At 41.5% G+C, this 16,360-nt stretch overlaps 1 protein-coding gene across 1 annotated transcript in view; it reads left to right on the plus strand.

The window, feature by feature from the left end:
- tarbp1 (TAR (HIV-1) RNA binding protein 1) overlaps positions 1 to 16,360 on the plus strand; it is a 162,806-nt gene that overhangs the window by 131,922 nt on the left and 14,524 nt on the right. The window contains exons 28-29 of the mRNA XM_080200799.1: positions 1,965 to 2,089; positions 4,150 to 4,286. Of these exons, the coding sequence (XP_080056925.1) occupies positions 1,965 to 2,089; positions 4,150 to 4,286 (262 nt within the window). The remainder of the gene's footprint in view (positions 1 to 1,964; positions 2,090 to 4,149; positions 4,287 to 16,360) is intronic.

A 16,360-nucleotide genomic window follows, 5' to 3' on the forward strand; every position in this document is an offset into this window, starting at 1 on the left:
CCTTGGTTGCAAAGTTAGTGTAATAAAGGAAGGAGATAGTCATTGACTTCAGGGAGTGTAGTGGACAACATGCCCTGTCTTCATCAATGGGGATGAAGTGGAAATGGTCGAGAACTTCATGTTTCTAGGTGTGCAAATCACCAACAATCTGTCCTGGTTCCTCCATGTCGATGCTATAGTTAAGAAAGCACCCCAACACCTCCACTTTCTTGGAGGCTAAGGAAATTTGGCATGCCCACTGCGACCCTCACCAATCTTTGCAAATGCATCATAGAAAGCACTCTTTCTGGTTATATCACAGCTTGGTATGGCTCCTGCTCTGTTCAAAAAAACTACTAAGGGTCGTGAATGAAGCCCAGTCCATCATGCAAACCAGTCTCCCATTCACTGATTCTGTGTAGACTTCCCACTGACTTGAAAAAGCAGCCAGCATGATTAAGGACCCCACGCACCCCGGACATACTCTCTTCCTCCACCTTCCATTGGGAAAAAGACACAAAAGTCTGAAGACCGGACCAACGAGCCTCTACCCTGCAGCCATCATTCTTCTGAATGGATCTACCTCATGTTAAGTTGATCTTTATCTACACCCTAGCTATGACTGTAACACTTTCTCCTTTCCTTCTCTATGTGTAGTATGTTTTGTCTGCATAGTGCGCAAGAAATAATGCTTTTCACTGTATAACAATAAAAACAAGTGGAAATAATGCAGTTTCTATTGTCTTTGTTTTTTGTTATTGTGGTACCACCACCTCAGCTGTTTAGATTTGCTATCCCATTTACTAATGGTGGTTAAGAGGAAGGAGAGGAGATCTGCTCCCATTGTTCCATCACAGCTGAACTGTGCACAAATAACTGCCTGATAACTATTTGGCCTGTATCCCAACCACACAGGACATGTGTCCCCTGATTGATATTTCACTTGCCTCTGAGTAAGAAGCTTGTAGGTTCAAGACACTCCAAAGCAGCACTAAGGGGGTTGTACCACACTGTCAAAGGTACCGTTTTTTGAATGAGCTTTTAAGCTGAGGACCTGTCTGTTCTTTTGGGTGGATATACAAGATCCCTGATACTATTTAGAAGAAGAGCAAGGCAGTTCTTCTCTGCACCCTCGTTGATATTTATCCCTCAAGCAAGAGAATTAAAACAAATAATCTGGTGATTATCGCACTGATGTCTGTAGACATTGCCACGCATGAGTTAGCTGCTCCATTTCCTACATTACAAAATTACTGCACTTCAAAAAGACTTCTTTGGCTGGAAAGTGCCTTGGAGTTTCCGAAATTGTGGAAAACACTTTGTAAATGCAAGCTCTTTTTTTTCCTCACACAGTATGCTTGAGATCAGGAACCCAATGAAATGAGGTATCAAACTTAGCCTTTGGGGTGGCACAGTGGTTAGCACTGCTGCTTCATAGCGCCAGTGACCCAGGTTCAATTCCCGGCTTGGGTGACTATCTGTGTGGAGTTTGCACATTCTCCCTGTGTCTGCGTGGGTTTCCTCCAGGTGCTCCGGTTTCCCCCCTCATTTTGAAAATGTGCTGGTTAGGTGCCTTGACCCGAATAGGTGCCAGACTGTGGCGACTCGGGGAATTTCACAATAACTTGCACATGTTAATGTAAGCCTTACTTGTGACACTAATAAATAAACTTTAATTTTGATATTGTGCCACCCAAATGACCAATGTCATTTGGTAGAAATAATTTGAGAACCACGTTAGCCTTCATCAAGTTTTGAACTCCACACAGTGTAAACACCTGACAGGTTTTTTTTAGTTTCTGTTTTTAGTGTCTCAAGGTTTTCTGCTCATCTTGAATGAAAATGCTTTCAGCTTTTATTTCTGATGCTTATTTAATAGAGGTGAGCTGAAAGCAGCTAATTAAATTTCCCCTGTTCTTGGTTGTTCATTATTTTGATTAAGTGTTATCTTTGATAGCCCGACAGTTGGTGTGTTTTTTTTTCAGGTTTGTGTCGGACATGTGAGATATTTGGGGCTTCTGCACTCGTTGTGAACAATGTGCATTGTGTGAACGACAAGCAGTTTCAGGCCCTCAGTGTGTCTGCTGAGCAGTGGCTGCCAGTCATTGAGGTGGGTCAGTGTGTTTGTCCTCTTTTTGGTTTCATAGATAGAAATGAAAGAGTGGTTCCATACTGCAAAACTCCAAGCATAGAAATGGGCTCGAGATGCAAGCTTATATCGGTTATCACTCGTATTCCACAGCATGCGTGGAATCCTGCCTCTTTGAGGTGCAGGTACCACTATAGGGATTCATCAAGACCTGATCAACCCATCTGGTTCACTAATGTCCTTTAGGGAACAGAAAGAAACCTGCTGGTCTGGCCTACAGGTGACTCCAGAGCCAGAGCAATTGGTTGACTGGGGCGGGGGTAGCACGATGGCACAGTGGTTAGCACTGCTGCCTCACAGTGCCAGGGACCTGGGTTAGATTGGGTGACTGTCTGGAGTTTGCACGTTCTCCCCGTGTCTGCGTGGGTTTCCTCCGGGTGTCCTGGTTTCCTCCCACAATCAAAATGTATGTGGATCAGGTGGATTGGCCATGCTAAATTGCCCCTTAGTGTCAGGGGGATTAGCAGAGTAAATGTGAGGATTACTGAGATAGTGTCTGGCTGAGATTTTTGTCAGTGCAAGCTTGATGGGCCGAATGGCCTCCTGTATAGGGATTCCATGAACACATGTAAGGTTTAAGAAATGTACTTCATGCCTCTCTGTTGTCAACCAAGAAGGTCATAGCTCATAGTGGTTCAGAGAATATCCAAGTTATTCTTTATCAGTGTAAAGTGGCTCATAAGTTGAGTAAAATCTGAAAGAAGTGAGTCACGTGACTTCAGCTTTGTGCCACAACGGAAACTTATTTAGGGAGTTTAGTGTGGATGCTTTCAGTGAAAGGAAAGGCGACAGTCTGTATTAGGTCAGGGTAAGGATTATATTTAATATTTAATATTTGAATCAAAATACCGTGGATGCTGGAAATTTCATCTGAGGTCACATCCCAGTCAGCTTGAGAACATCATCTTCCTTGTTGCTATTGGACTTTTGAATGGACCCACCAAATATTAAGTGATCTTTCTCTACACCCTAGCTATGACTGTTAAACTACATCTGTACCCTCTTCCTCTCTATGAATGGCGTGGTTTGTTTGTATAGCACAAGAAACAATGCTCCTCACTGTACTCTAATACATGTGATAATAAATCAAATCAAAATCTGAAATAAAAACAGAAGATGCTGGGAATATTCAGCAGGTCTTCCAGCATCTGAAGAGAGAGAAATAGAGTTAATGTTTCAGCACCGTGACCTTCTGTCATAACTGGGCAAAGTTAGAAATGTCATAGATTTTGAATGAATGAAAGAGAGGAGGGTGAGTAAAAGAACAAAAGGGTGAAGTCTGTTTGAGGACATGGGAGATTACATGACAAAAGGTTGTGCAACTCAGCAGGTCTGATGGCATCTGTGGAGAGAGAATAGAGCCAACATTTCAAGTCTGGATGACCCTTCGTCAGAGCGTTGATGAAAATCATGTCCTAAAAGATTGAGACTGTTCCTTAAATAGGAAGAGAGTTGATCCAATGTAAAATTGTAGATGTATTTTCTCATTTTATGATGATCATGCAGCCTCCAAGCTATGGAGATGATGAACGTATTTCTGTATTAAAGGCAAGAGGATGACTCAAATGATTTCACCAGATGGTTGGTTTGCTCTGATTATTCATCTTTAAACTAAAATAAATCTTCTGTGATACCCATTCCAGATGCATTGAATATGTGCCATGTACGCTTGTGAAGTTGGCTGGAGATCTCAGCTTTGGAGTTTGTGGGTAACCAAATAGGTGGTTGCTGATTTTGCATAACAAGGCATTCAATTGCTTATCTTAGAATTTACTGATATCCCTCAAGGAAATTCTGCAAAGCTGAATTGCATTTTCCTTATAGCTTTCAGTGATGTAACTTCAAAGAGGCATTAGCAGAAACTGGGAAGTGTTGATTTTGAGGGACCAGCAGACTACGTCAAAAGGAGGATGAAACTTATTGTAATTTCTCACTGAAAAATGAGGAGGGGAGATCAAACAGTATTAAAATTGCAATAAAATGACTGTTTCCTGCTCATCTTCAATCGCCTTGTTTTACAGGTGAGACCCACTCAGTTGGTTGAGTATCTGCAGCAGAAGAAAACCGAAGGTTACACGGCCATTGGAGTGGAACAGACAGCCAACAGTCATAATCTTGTACAGTATGGCTTCCCAGAAAAAACATTGCTGTTGCTAGGGTGAGTTACTTTCTAAAAATAATCTTGGCAGCAGGTCCCTCGCACGTGCTTCGAGGAGCTATGTTTTTGAACTGATAACTAGTTGAACTTAACAGAAATGATTGAATGTAACCTCCTTTCATATGCCTGTGATTCCGTGACAAAGGTAACCCACAAAAGACATTTGAGCTCCAATTTTACACATTCTCACGTGAAACGAGTGCTTTATTCTTGGTGCAGTTCAGTGTGCTTCATCAGTCATACTTCTTTGTGTTGATTTCAATGAAGTGACAGTTCCATTTCTGATTTTTTTTTTGTTTGGCTCATTGGATATGGAAAAACAAAAGACAAAGTAGATGTACTGAAAATCTCCATGCCTTGTAAGCGCATCTGCAGCCTGAATCAAGCTGGGAGTACAATGGAAAGTCAGCATTTTCGAATGGGACTGAGATATCCCAATCCATTGACTCTGTCTACACTTCCCACTACCTCGGCAAAGCAGCCAGCACAATTAAGGACCCCACGTAGCCCAGACATTCTCTCTTCCATCTTCTTCCGTCAGGAAAAAGATACAAAAGTCTGAGGTCATGTATCAACCAACTCAAGAATAGCTTCTTCCCTGCTGCTGTCAGACTTTTAAAAGGATTTAGCTTGCATTAAGTTGATCTTTCTCTACGTCCTAGCTATGACTGCAACACTACATTCTGCACTCTCTTGTGTCCTTCTCTATGAACGGTATGCTTTGTCTGCAGAGGTGGCAGGAAACAATACTTTTCACTATATTAATACATGTGACAATAATAAATCAAATCAAATAAGCCAACTGCTGTGTCCTGTTACAAGTTTCAGGCGTGCCTTGTTTGCAGCAGAACAACCCTTTGGCCTAAACATGCATCAGAACGGCTGGTAGACATTTGGGCAATGAGATTCCTCATTCCTCTGGGATCTGCCAAGCAGCTGGTATGTTAGCAGAAGCAAAGTGTTGCATCCAGCTGGCCAGCAGATGTGAAATCCATAGGTATCTGTCTGTCTTAGAGGTCTGACCCGGACCCCTGAAAGAGGTACGAGACTGGCTTCTTTGTTTGAAAACATTACGGTACTTATGGGCACACGACATTCACGGGTTTTGAGGCTGAGTTTCTTGGTACTTCAGCTAGGATGGAACCTCTGCAATGCTAGAATGTTAAAACTATCGTTTTGTTTTGGCCTTGCACTTGTCTTTCTTCCCCACCCTTTCCACCCCAATACCACTGTCATCATAAAACATTTGCCAAGGCACAGTTTATTAGGGATGCCCCCGATATGACTTTTCACGTTTATAACTGAGCTGGATATGAATCAGCAACATTTCATTTTGATTCCAATTCGATGCGGAGCTAGTCAATCTGAGCAGCATGGTCCCAGGGATTCTGAAACAGACTGCTTGTGGGACCCCGTTCTTCATCACAATCGTGCTTGCACGTGTGAAATTTGGATTCTGATGAGGCTGGCTCAACTGTGATGCTTTTTCTTCCTCAAATCTAAAAACCTGCAACACTTACCTGAGGCACACACCAGAACGATGTTCACCTGGGGAAGATAATAATCCAGATTTTCCTGGAACTGTGCATTTATGTTCTGACATTCGGTCCCTTTGAGCAGCAAAGAAGAAATTAAAGAGTGACTTAAGCCTTTACTTAAACTGGTTGATATTTTTCTGATGTTTCTGCTCTGGGAAAAGGCTGGAATTGTCCTAGCTCTGTTCTTCTAAAATCTGAGTTTTCTTTGCGTTCAAACCAAGTTTTGCGCCACTGCCACTTTGGACAATAAAGACTGTATTTATCTCCCGATTAAAAATGTATTACTCTTGGAAGGATTGAACAAATAGGATTCTTTAAGTATTTACCTCCTGCATCTGGGAGAGTCTGTGATGTATTCTTACGTAAAGAGCCTGCAAATTCTGGAGCAAGTTTGCAACACCAATGTCTTTGCTCCTTGGGTGTGGCACCAATACAGAACCCAGGGTTGGGCTTAGGGAACAGGTGAATGTAGGGCCTCCACAAGTCAGTGGACTTGGCAGTGATATTTGTTGTATTAGGTCACCAATCTCACCATTACAGTGACATCTGGGCTGTTATTGTATGATGTGGATGTGCCGGCGTTGGACTGGGGTAAACACAGTAAAAAGTCTGACAACACCAGGTTTTAGTCCAACCGATTTTGTTTGATAGTAAACGCACAAGCTTTCGAGGTTCCCCTCTTCGTCAGGTGAATGGAGAGTTCTGGCCGACAAAGAGGGAAACCTCGAAAGCTTGTGCGTTTACTATCAAATAAATCGGTTGGACTAAAACCTGGTGTTGTCAGACTTTTTACTCTGTTATTGTATGACCAGAGCCTATAGTGCCATGCTATCACTAAGTAAACTAAGTGCTCACCTAAGGCAGCAAGATTTTTTGAGAGGCCTTTTGAAAGATTGAAACTGAAACCAAGTTTTTTTTAGCAAATCAGTCCCATTCATTGCCAGCTGAGGGGAAAGGAGCTCTGGCTCCCGTTATCTTGAGACAATGCTAAGCAGTGACGTCTATTGTATTGCCACCCAATCAAATTCAAACCTCCTTAACTGGGGGAGCAAAAAAACCAGGAATACTCCGATTGACTGGGACTTTGTCAGTCTGCGGTGGGTTTGAATTTTATTGAGGGATCAGGTGTCAGCAGTAAACATCACTCCGACTCTAGTGGATACCACTACTGATCATGTCAGTGATCTGTTTTAAGGTTTAGTGCAAATGTTTTCACACTATTTCTACAAATGACTGTTCAGAACTAAAGCAGCAGAGCTTTAACCCACAGCCCGCTTGTTACTCGAGTATGTTCACACAGCAGGCAGAGTTTAAAAAAGCCCATCACTGCCTCTACTTTCTCAGGAGGCTAAGGAAATTTGGCACGTCCACTACGACTCTCATCAACTTTTGCAGATGCATCGTAGGAAGCATTCTTTCTGGTTGTATTACAGCTTGGTGTGGCTCCTGTTCTGCCCAAGACCGCAAGAAACCACAAAGGATTGTGAACAAACCCTAGTCCATCACGCAAACAAACCTCCCATCCATTGACTCTGTCTACTCTTTCTGCTGCCTCAGAAAACAACAACCCCGGACATACTCTCTTCCACCACCTTCCATCGGGAAAAAGATACAAAAGTCTGAGGTCACATACCAACCAACTCAAGAACAGCTTCTTCCCTGCTGCTGTCAGATTTTTGAATGGACCTAACTCAAAAAAGTGGATCTTCTTCGACACTCTAGCTGTACTATAACACATTCTGTTACATTCTGTACTTTCTCCTTCTCTGTGCTTTATCTGTGTAGCATGCAAGGAACAATGCTTTTCACTATATACTAATACATATGACAATAAATCAAATGAAAAATCAGTGTGGAGGCCCTACATTCACCTGTTCCCTAAGCCCAACCCTGGGTTCTGTATTGGTGCCGCACCCATGGAGCAAAGACGTTGCTATCTTGGGTTCCAGTTGAGTGAGAAATAGTTGATGAGGAAAAGAAACGTGGCCTGTGTCATTGGGAAAGCTAAAGACCATCATAGCAAGTTGTCTGTAACAGCATATTGACTTGTAGCAGTTTGCTGGCCAGGCATTGTACAAAAAATAGGGTCAGAGGTGAAGATGACCAAATTTGCATATCCTAATACATATCTCCAGTGAGAGACTGGCAAAGTCATAGACCCAGTCACTGATCCAACAGAGTCGAGTGCTGCATCAAAGTCCTTCAGGCAACAGAAAAAGTTACCTGTACAAAAATGTGTACTCCTTTTAGCTTGCTTCACAACTTGGCAGAGTTTTTGAATTATTTAAGCTTTATTTCTCTGCTCAGCAGACAGTTTGATATTTGGATCTTTGCCTGAGATTCCCGATAATGCTCCTCAATCATCATATGTTTAGCTGAAATAACCCTGGTACCTGCAGAGGACAGAAAATGTTCTTCTTGATGGAAATTATCAGGACATTTACCTATACTAATGGGTTGTCAGTTGCCATGTCTTAGTTTCATATCTGTAACTATTTTGAGCCAAGCCATTAACCTTTTCCTCGTTTTATTTGTTACCTAACAGTGGTTTTATTCATAATGTGGTGCCAACGAGTCTTCAGAGTACTATGGTACCTTTGATTCTATATGCCCTGGTATAAGTTCACAATCATCTCCACTGCTGTCTCACCTACTCACATCCCTTGTATTCTTGTCCCATGCAATAGTAGGGAAAATAGAAAAGTTATGGATATGATAAACTGAACCTTAATTTGTTCCTGTCATCTTGGGCAACCTTTAACTTGCTTTTGGCTCTTAATCAGAAATTGCACACTGTGTGGATATTACTGACTAGATTTCATTTGTTTGTCCTCAGTTACACAATTTCAGATTCTAGCCAGGCATTACAAACCACATAAAATTGGCTGTCTTGTGTGTGTTCATCATCAATATGTATTTGACTTCCTTTATATATTGGGAAATACTCACTCAACAATGGCAGCTGTATCCTGGAAAATTGAGGGTAGGCCATTAATCCTTTCAAGTGATTACGGGATAGAAATACTCAGGTTTTCTCCACTAAACTAATTACAATGCATAGTCCTGCTGTCACAGTGTAAATAATCTGTGAATGTAGCTGAAAACCCATCTTGATGAAGTGATCTTGGTCAGGGTGTTATAATATTGTGTGTGTGTGTGTGTGTGTGTGTGTGTGTGTGTGTGTTTTATGCTTTTGCTTGGCAGTGATTTGAAAGTGATTTAATGTCTTTATACGCTGAAAAGTGCAGCAAAGGAGAATGCATACAAACACTTAAACTCTGAAAGGTAACGTGACTTGCTGCCCGTGGCTGCCAAGTCGATTAGGTTTGTTAACCGAAAGCAGATCAGCATTCAACACAAAAGGGAATGGCTAGGGCATATCATAAAACAAAAGTGGATTAAAAAGGCATCATTTCAAAGTTAAACTCTTTAACTTGAAAAGCTGTTTTGTCCTATAAAGTACTGGCTAACAGAAACAGGGACTGTCCGATAAGTAAATGAGAAGGAGCGGCAGGTGTTAACGTGTACAGGCACATGTTAAGCTACAGGCGCAGCGATCTTGCCTTTACACAATTTCCACCTGATCGTGAAGAGAAAGAAAATTGCCCGTGTCTGGGGAAAAGGCAGGGCCCTGGGACAAGCCAAGTAACCCTTAGAGAGCCGGCATGGAAATGAGGGGCTGAATTGCCACCTCCTATGCAGTAACTATTTTATTAAGTGAACTACAAATGTTAAAATTTTGCAGCTTGTTTCCAAATTATTTTTAAAAAATTAAAATGTACAGTTGCATTCATTGTACGCTGAATGCAGCATTTTTGGCATTTCTTTAGCTGATACTTTACCTCTAAGACAGGCAGGAAAGCGTGCTGGCAATAACTTGAATTCCAGGCTATTCAGAGGCTGAGACCTACAAGTGAAAAGGTTTGAATATATTACTCCAGGACAATATGAAATATATACTTTTTTTATCGCAAAAGAGACTGGCACCACCATAGTCCATGTAAACACTACCAGTAAGGGTGACTGTGGCTGGTTGTTCAGTGGAGCTTCACCAGAGATTGTTGTGGGATCCCTGGATATAGGGGGAGTGTGGGCGGGTTAAGGGTCTGGGAGAATGTGTCGACAGAGCGATGGGTAACTGAATGCAAGAGCAAGGGATGATTCCTTGTGGGCGTACTCATCCCGTTCCCAGATAGGGCCCTAAGTGCCTTGGAAAGAGAGACTCTCCCCCTCCTCCACCTCAATGAAAACCTGACAAGGTTTGCTGGGTGACCTTCAGGAACCACTGGAAACATGCAAGTCTGAGAGAATCCCTGAGCCACCACGAAATCTGAACTTTTTAGCATCTCAGTACTGAACCTAATTAGCCAGAAGATGGATTCCCCATGTCAGCCCATTCCAACCACTGAATAAATGGGAATCAGTTTTCCTGCCGACAGGAATGAGCCACACTGTCTTCCCTGTGATTATTTTCCAGCCTTCTCACCATTCAACCTGCCTGGGTTAGGGAGAGCAATACACTCCATAAAATCCCAGCCGGTGTTTTAACTCATCATTGAGCTTATTTGGCTGAAAATACAGACTCTTAGTTATAATCAAAGCAAAATATAGAAGTTTTGGATTAGAAAAACAAAACTTCATTGCTAATTTTGAAGTATAAATGACAGAATGGACAGCTACTGTTTTGTTCTGTGGGGTGAAATCTTACCAGTTCATTTAGTTGAATATAAATATTAGTCAGTAGGGAAAACAAAGTTGTACTGCATTGATTTTCTTCCAGATAATTCAAAGTACAATCAGCAGCCCTGCAAAAGAACAAAAAGCAATTAGAAAATCCTGGTGCAAAATAGAAAATTGTACTTCTATAGGTAGGATTTAATGTGGGCGACAAGGCCTCATTCCCTGGCTGGAGAGCTAACGAGAGCCCTGCATTGCCTCTTTACAGGAAGGCCCATTGCATTTAAGTGCCACAGGCACTGCAATGAGCAACAGCAGGTCTTCCAGAATTAGCGCAAATTTCACCCATTGAAAACAGCTGGCCAACCAGAGGCCAGCAGCTCTTCAGTGCTCAGCAGCGCCACCAGCAGACTAGTGGCAATAATTGCCACTTTCAGGGGAGAGGTGGGATAAACAGACAGGTCTTCACCTTCCAATCTGATTTCCTCCTTCCCCTCTCTCCCCCCCTACACCACCAACCAATCCTCCCTCCCACAACTACTATCCCCACCAAAGTCGCCCTGGAGGAAGGCATCAAATTCCATTCTACAGTTTTGACATCACCTTGAACTTAACCAACTAATGGCTCTAGTTTAAACTATACATATGACCTTTCTGGGAGGTTGAAACTTTAAAATAGGAATATTAATGAAAGAATTCTAACTCACAGGGGAAGTCGAGGGATATGGTCCAGGTGCTGGTCAGTGGGACTAGGCAGAAAAAATGGTTCGGCACAGCCAAGAAGGGCCAAAAGGCCTGTTTCTGTGCTTTAATGTACTATGGTAACTTCGGGTTTTACTGGTGCATGTGAGTAACGCTGTTACATTTTCATCAAGTTAACTACAGAAATTTTAGTAACTGAGGGCTCTTTTAACAAAATATGAATAATAATATGAATCAATTCCAATAAATAGATTTGTAGGTTGCCCAAATGGTTGAAGGAAATTTTTTTCAATGTGGAACAGTTTATACACCATTCAGTCGACTGCAAGTAGTTTGTAGCATAAATCTAAATGTGATTTAAGGATTACCCAAAGCATATGAAAGAGCATTCATAGTATATGCAGTCCTTTTAATATTAGCAGATGGCAACACGCTGACGCAGCGGTTAGCACGGCTGCTTCACAGCGCTGGGGACCTGGGTTCAATTCCCGGCTTAGGTCACTGTTTGTGTGGAGTCTGCATGTTCTCCCCATGTCTGCATGGGTTTCCTCCAGGTGCTCTGGTTTCCTCCCACAATCTGAAAGACATGCTGGTTAGGTGCATTGACCATGCTAAATTCTACCTCCATGTAGCCGAACAGGCACCGGAGTGTGGCGACTGGGAAATTTTCACAGTAACTTCATTGCAGTATTAATGTGACACTAATAAATAAAACAAAATAATTTTGATTATGTATTTAAAAAAAGAACTATTCAATGAATTTTCATTTAAAAATTATCAGTAATGTTTAAATAGCAGCTGACAGATATAAATATTTCAAATATTAAAGACTTAATAATCTAAAGAAATCTGCAAAGTTAAAGGTGGAGCCCTGCATTAATAATTTTAACACTTGCAGTATTTTTTATGCAAGTGTAAAAAAATGCAAAGTTTGCATTTAGCACAGTTATAGTCCACATTAACAACCAGTGTCATAGGCAAAGTTATCTCCCAAATATGTTCGCTTTTTGCATCAAAAAACAGTACATTGTATGCAGTGCTTTGAGATTTTGAGATGATATATCCAGGCACTATATAAAATGTAAGACTTCTCTTCATTATTTGCTTATTGTAATTAGATTTATAATTGGTGTTCTCAAGCATGGTGTGATTTCTTGTTCGTCACCTTTTGTTACTCCACTCCTCTATTGAAGGCGTTTATTTCCTTGCTGGTATACTGTACCACAAGCACTAATTGTTCTGCAGTACCTCACACAGCTGGCCATGTGTTACAAAGGCAAAATATTGCAGATGCTAGAAATCTGAAATAAAAAGGAAGAACTGCTGGAAATGTTCAATAATGGCATTGCCCATAGGCTGCATGTGCGTATGGCTGAGCAAAGACCCGGAAGACACCTGCTTATGAGTTAATTGTTTTCAGGGGACGTTACTCAGATATGGCAGCATCTGTAGAGGATGAAACTGATGGAATGTTTCAGCTCGATGTTCTGATGAAAGGTCAGCATATTAATCTACGTAGTGACCAGCGGCAGCTTAACCCATTGTGGGGAGACATCAAACCAAGCCCTCCATGTCTATATGCTTCCAACAGATCTATTATGGATACTGACAAACAGCCAAACACTGCCCCCGATTTTCTCCTATTGAGGTGAATTGGAAAGTTGCTGCCACTGGAGTCAGCTACCTGGACATAATCTAACCATTGGAATATTTTCATCAATGTTCTTCAGCTACTGAGTTCCTTAACCAGCTGAGCCATTGAGGGACGCTGATAGCAGTCAGTTGTTTACTTATCACAATGTGGAAAACTTGTTCTCTTGGTGCAACTTGCTGGTCTCATAATTTCATTGTTTGACTAACAAGTGTATTGTACTATTATGTACACTGTGTTTTCTGAGTTGGTGTACTCCTCATCAGTCTTGTGCTTAAAAATTCTTGAATTGTCCAACAATTTTAACTAAGCAACGCAGAATGAGAACTCTATGCCAACCAAATCGAATTTGCGAGTTAGGTTCATTTAAAGGGGATAGCTGGGAATGTGGAATTCGCCACAGAAGCAGATGCAGCCATGGTCTTATTAAATGGCAGGGCAGTGTCAAGAGGCCAAATGGCCTACTTCTGCACCTAATTTGTACATTCGTACGTAAGCAATTTTGAATTGAAAGTGGCTTGTTGTAATCCATAACTAAAAAGCCATCTTTTTTGCGAGTGACATTTTCAATGCTTTGTGGAGTTTAACAACAGAAATACCAAAAAAAGAGAGACATTCAATGTATCAGAAGTTTAATGTACAATTCAGATGAATTCAAATCCTATACATCTGTGACTTTTTAAGTGAGTTTTTGTTACAGAAATTATTTTGCTGTACCAAAGGACTTTTATAACTCAAAATGTTAACATGGTTATTAGATTCCAGAGAATAGCTGAACCATGGTGACCAGGAAAGCATCTATTGAGTTGGTTTGACCTCTGTCACAATGCTGATTAGTGGTACTGCTGTTGGTCTCATGGTTATTTTGGGACAGTAAAGGGAAAGATCAGCTGGGCTCCCCATTTCTGATCAGTATCTAGAGCCCTCTGCTGAAATTGTGCACGTGGATTACACCAGGTTACTCATCATGGTTAAATAGCCTCTGACCCAGTTACTGACTAAGTTCCCAAACTGAGACTGCTTGGCTGTGACTGACTGCTATAGTGTGAACTGATTTGATTTGATTTATTATTGTCACATGTATTAACATACAATGAAAAGTATTGTTTCTTGTGCACTATACAGACAAAGCATACCGTTCATAAAGAAGGAAAGGAGAGAGTGCAGAATGTAATGTTACATAGTGTTACTGCACCCCCCGCCCCCCCCCCCCCCCCCCCCCCCCCCCTGTTATAACTAGGGTGTAGAGAAAGATCAACTTAATGCAAGGTAGTCTATTCAAAAGTCTGATGGTAGCAGGGAAGAAGCTGTTCTTGAATCAGTTGGTACGTGTCCTCAGACTTTTGTATGTTTTTCCCAACGGAAGAAAGTGGAAGAGAGGATGTCCAAGGTGCGTGGGGTCCTTAATTATGCTGGCTGCTTTGCTGAGGCAACAGAGTCAATGGGTGGGAGGCTGGTTTGCATGATGGATTGGACTACATTCACAACTTTTTGTAATTTCTTGCAGTCTTCCGCAGAGAAGGAGCCATACCAAGCTGTGATACACCATAGAAAGCATTCTTTCTGTCTGCATTGTAAAAGTCAGTGATAATCGTAGTTGACATGCCAAATTTCCTTAGTCTTCTGAGAAAGTAGAGGCAATGATGAGCTTCCTTAACTATAGTATTTACACTGGGGGGGAACCAAGACAGGTTGTTGGTGATCTCAACCCTTTCCCAGTCCCCGTTGATGTAGACATTCTCCTGTTCTCACGTTCTCCTCTACGCTTCCTGAAGTCGATGACAATCTCCTTTTTCACTGGACCTCAGTGGGATTTCAATCCCTTCAGGACAGAGAAAATTGGACAAAAGGGGATATGTGTTTGCCTGAAAATATGGAAAAAAGGCTTTAGGAATGAACTGTTTTAAGCATTTTTAAAAATTGTATTTTTCAATTGTGTGTGTTAAATTGTTTAATGTGCTTCTCAATTTTAATTCTGAACAGTTCAGTATTTAGGAAGTATTTACTTGTACGGTACCTCAGGCATGTAACACATACACAGTAGATTTGTACCTGGAAGCACCATTGATTTCAAATTGCTCAAATATACAATAATGCAGTGAAACATTCAAAATGCATTGACCCATTTAGAGAATGAAATAAATCACCAGGAAATGTGGTTAAAGCAAACAGTATATTTGGGCTGAAGAAACAATTCCGTGGGTTTCTTGAGGGAGATGGGTTTGAAAAATGTGAAGGGAACATAGTGTGAAATTGACCTGTCAAAAAGGCACTGACTTATTCAACCTAATGTCGCCTTCCACTTACTATAATGTTATTATCACACTGCAGGGGTGTACTGCAAAGAAAAAGGCCATTTTATGTCAGTATTACTTATTTGTCCTCAATCCAAAACTAAACCCACTACACTGCTTTGTCTTTATGGATCTATTCTCCCCCTGTTTCAAATGCTTATCTTGCCTTTCCTAAAATGATGGTCTCTGTCTCAATAATTATCTATAGTAAAATGTACCATGGTATAACGTCCTTCTGCACGTGAGGCGCTCAGACTATCATGTCTGTGCCAGCGCTTTGAAAGCTATCCAATTAATCGCAGACTCCATCTTCTAATTGTAGTCCCACAGATTCGAATCCTTCAAATAACATTTAAAAGTTATGAATCCACTTGCCCATTCAGTCAGACAATGCATTCCAGGTTATATGAATCCTTGAGTACACAGAAAAAAGTAAGTATTATTTTTTTCCTTTTTCTCCATTTTATTTGCTCCCAACCCCAATTCAGCCTGGCTAGAAAGACCACAGTGGTAGAGAGTAAAGGTTGGTGTAGGTGCGACACAGCCTGCTTATCTAAAGACACTGCTGGCACTGGGGTAATGATGTCCTCCGCTCAGGAGGATAGGTTAAAATGTCAGAATTGAGATCCTGACAGACAAATAACCGGGGTAATTTTACCTGCTCTCTGGTGGAAACGAGGGAAGCTTCAAACCAATCCAGAGATTTCTCAACCTGGTGCAAATATAAACTTAAAGTTTATTTATTAGTGACACAATTAGGTTTACATTAACACTGCAATGAAGTTACTGTGAAAATCCCCTAACCGCCACACTGTGCCGCCTGTTCGGGTACACTGAGGAGAATTTAACATGGCCGATATACCTAACCAGCTCATCTTTCAGACTGTGGGAGGAAACTGGAGCACCCAGAGGAAACCTACACAGACATGGGGAGAACGTGCAGATTCTGCACAGTGATCCAAGCATGAAATTGAACACGGATCCCTGGTGCTGTGAGGCAGCAGTGCTAACCGCTGTGCCACCATGCTGCCCATGGAATATACTTAGAGGCAAGTGTAGGAAAGAAGAGAAAATGTCTGAAAAGGACCAACTTTAGAAGATCAATAAAATGGAGAAGAATAGAAAGATGTTGGCAGAGAGAGAGAGATGAGTGAGTATTGAATTTTAACATCTAGTTGTAGGTTTTGTGGTATTAAGTTTTGTTGGTACTGA

The sequence above is a fragment of the Carcharhinus amblyrhynchos genome, chromosome 12 (assembly GCF_965287045.1).
Source record: "Carcharhinus amblyrhynchos chromosome 12, sCarAmb.v2.hapA, whole genome shotgun sequence".
In the NCBI taxonomy this organism is placed as follows: Eukaryota; Metazoa; Chordata; class Chondrichthyes; order Carcharhiniformes; family Carcharhinidae; genus Carcharhinus; species Carcharhinus amblyrhynchos.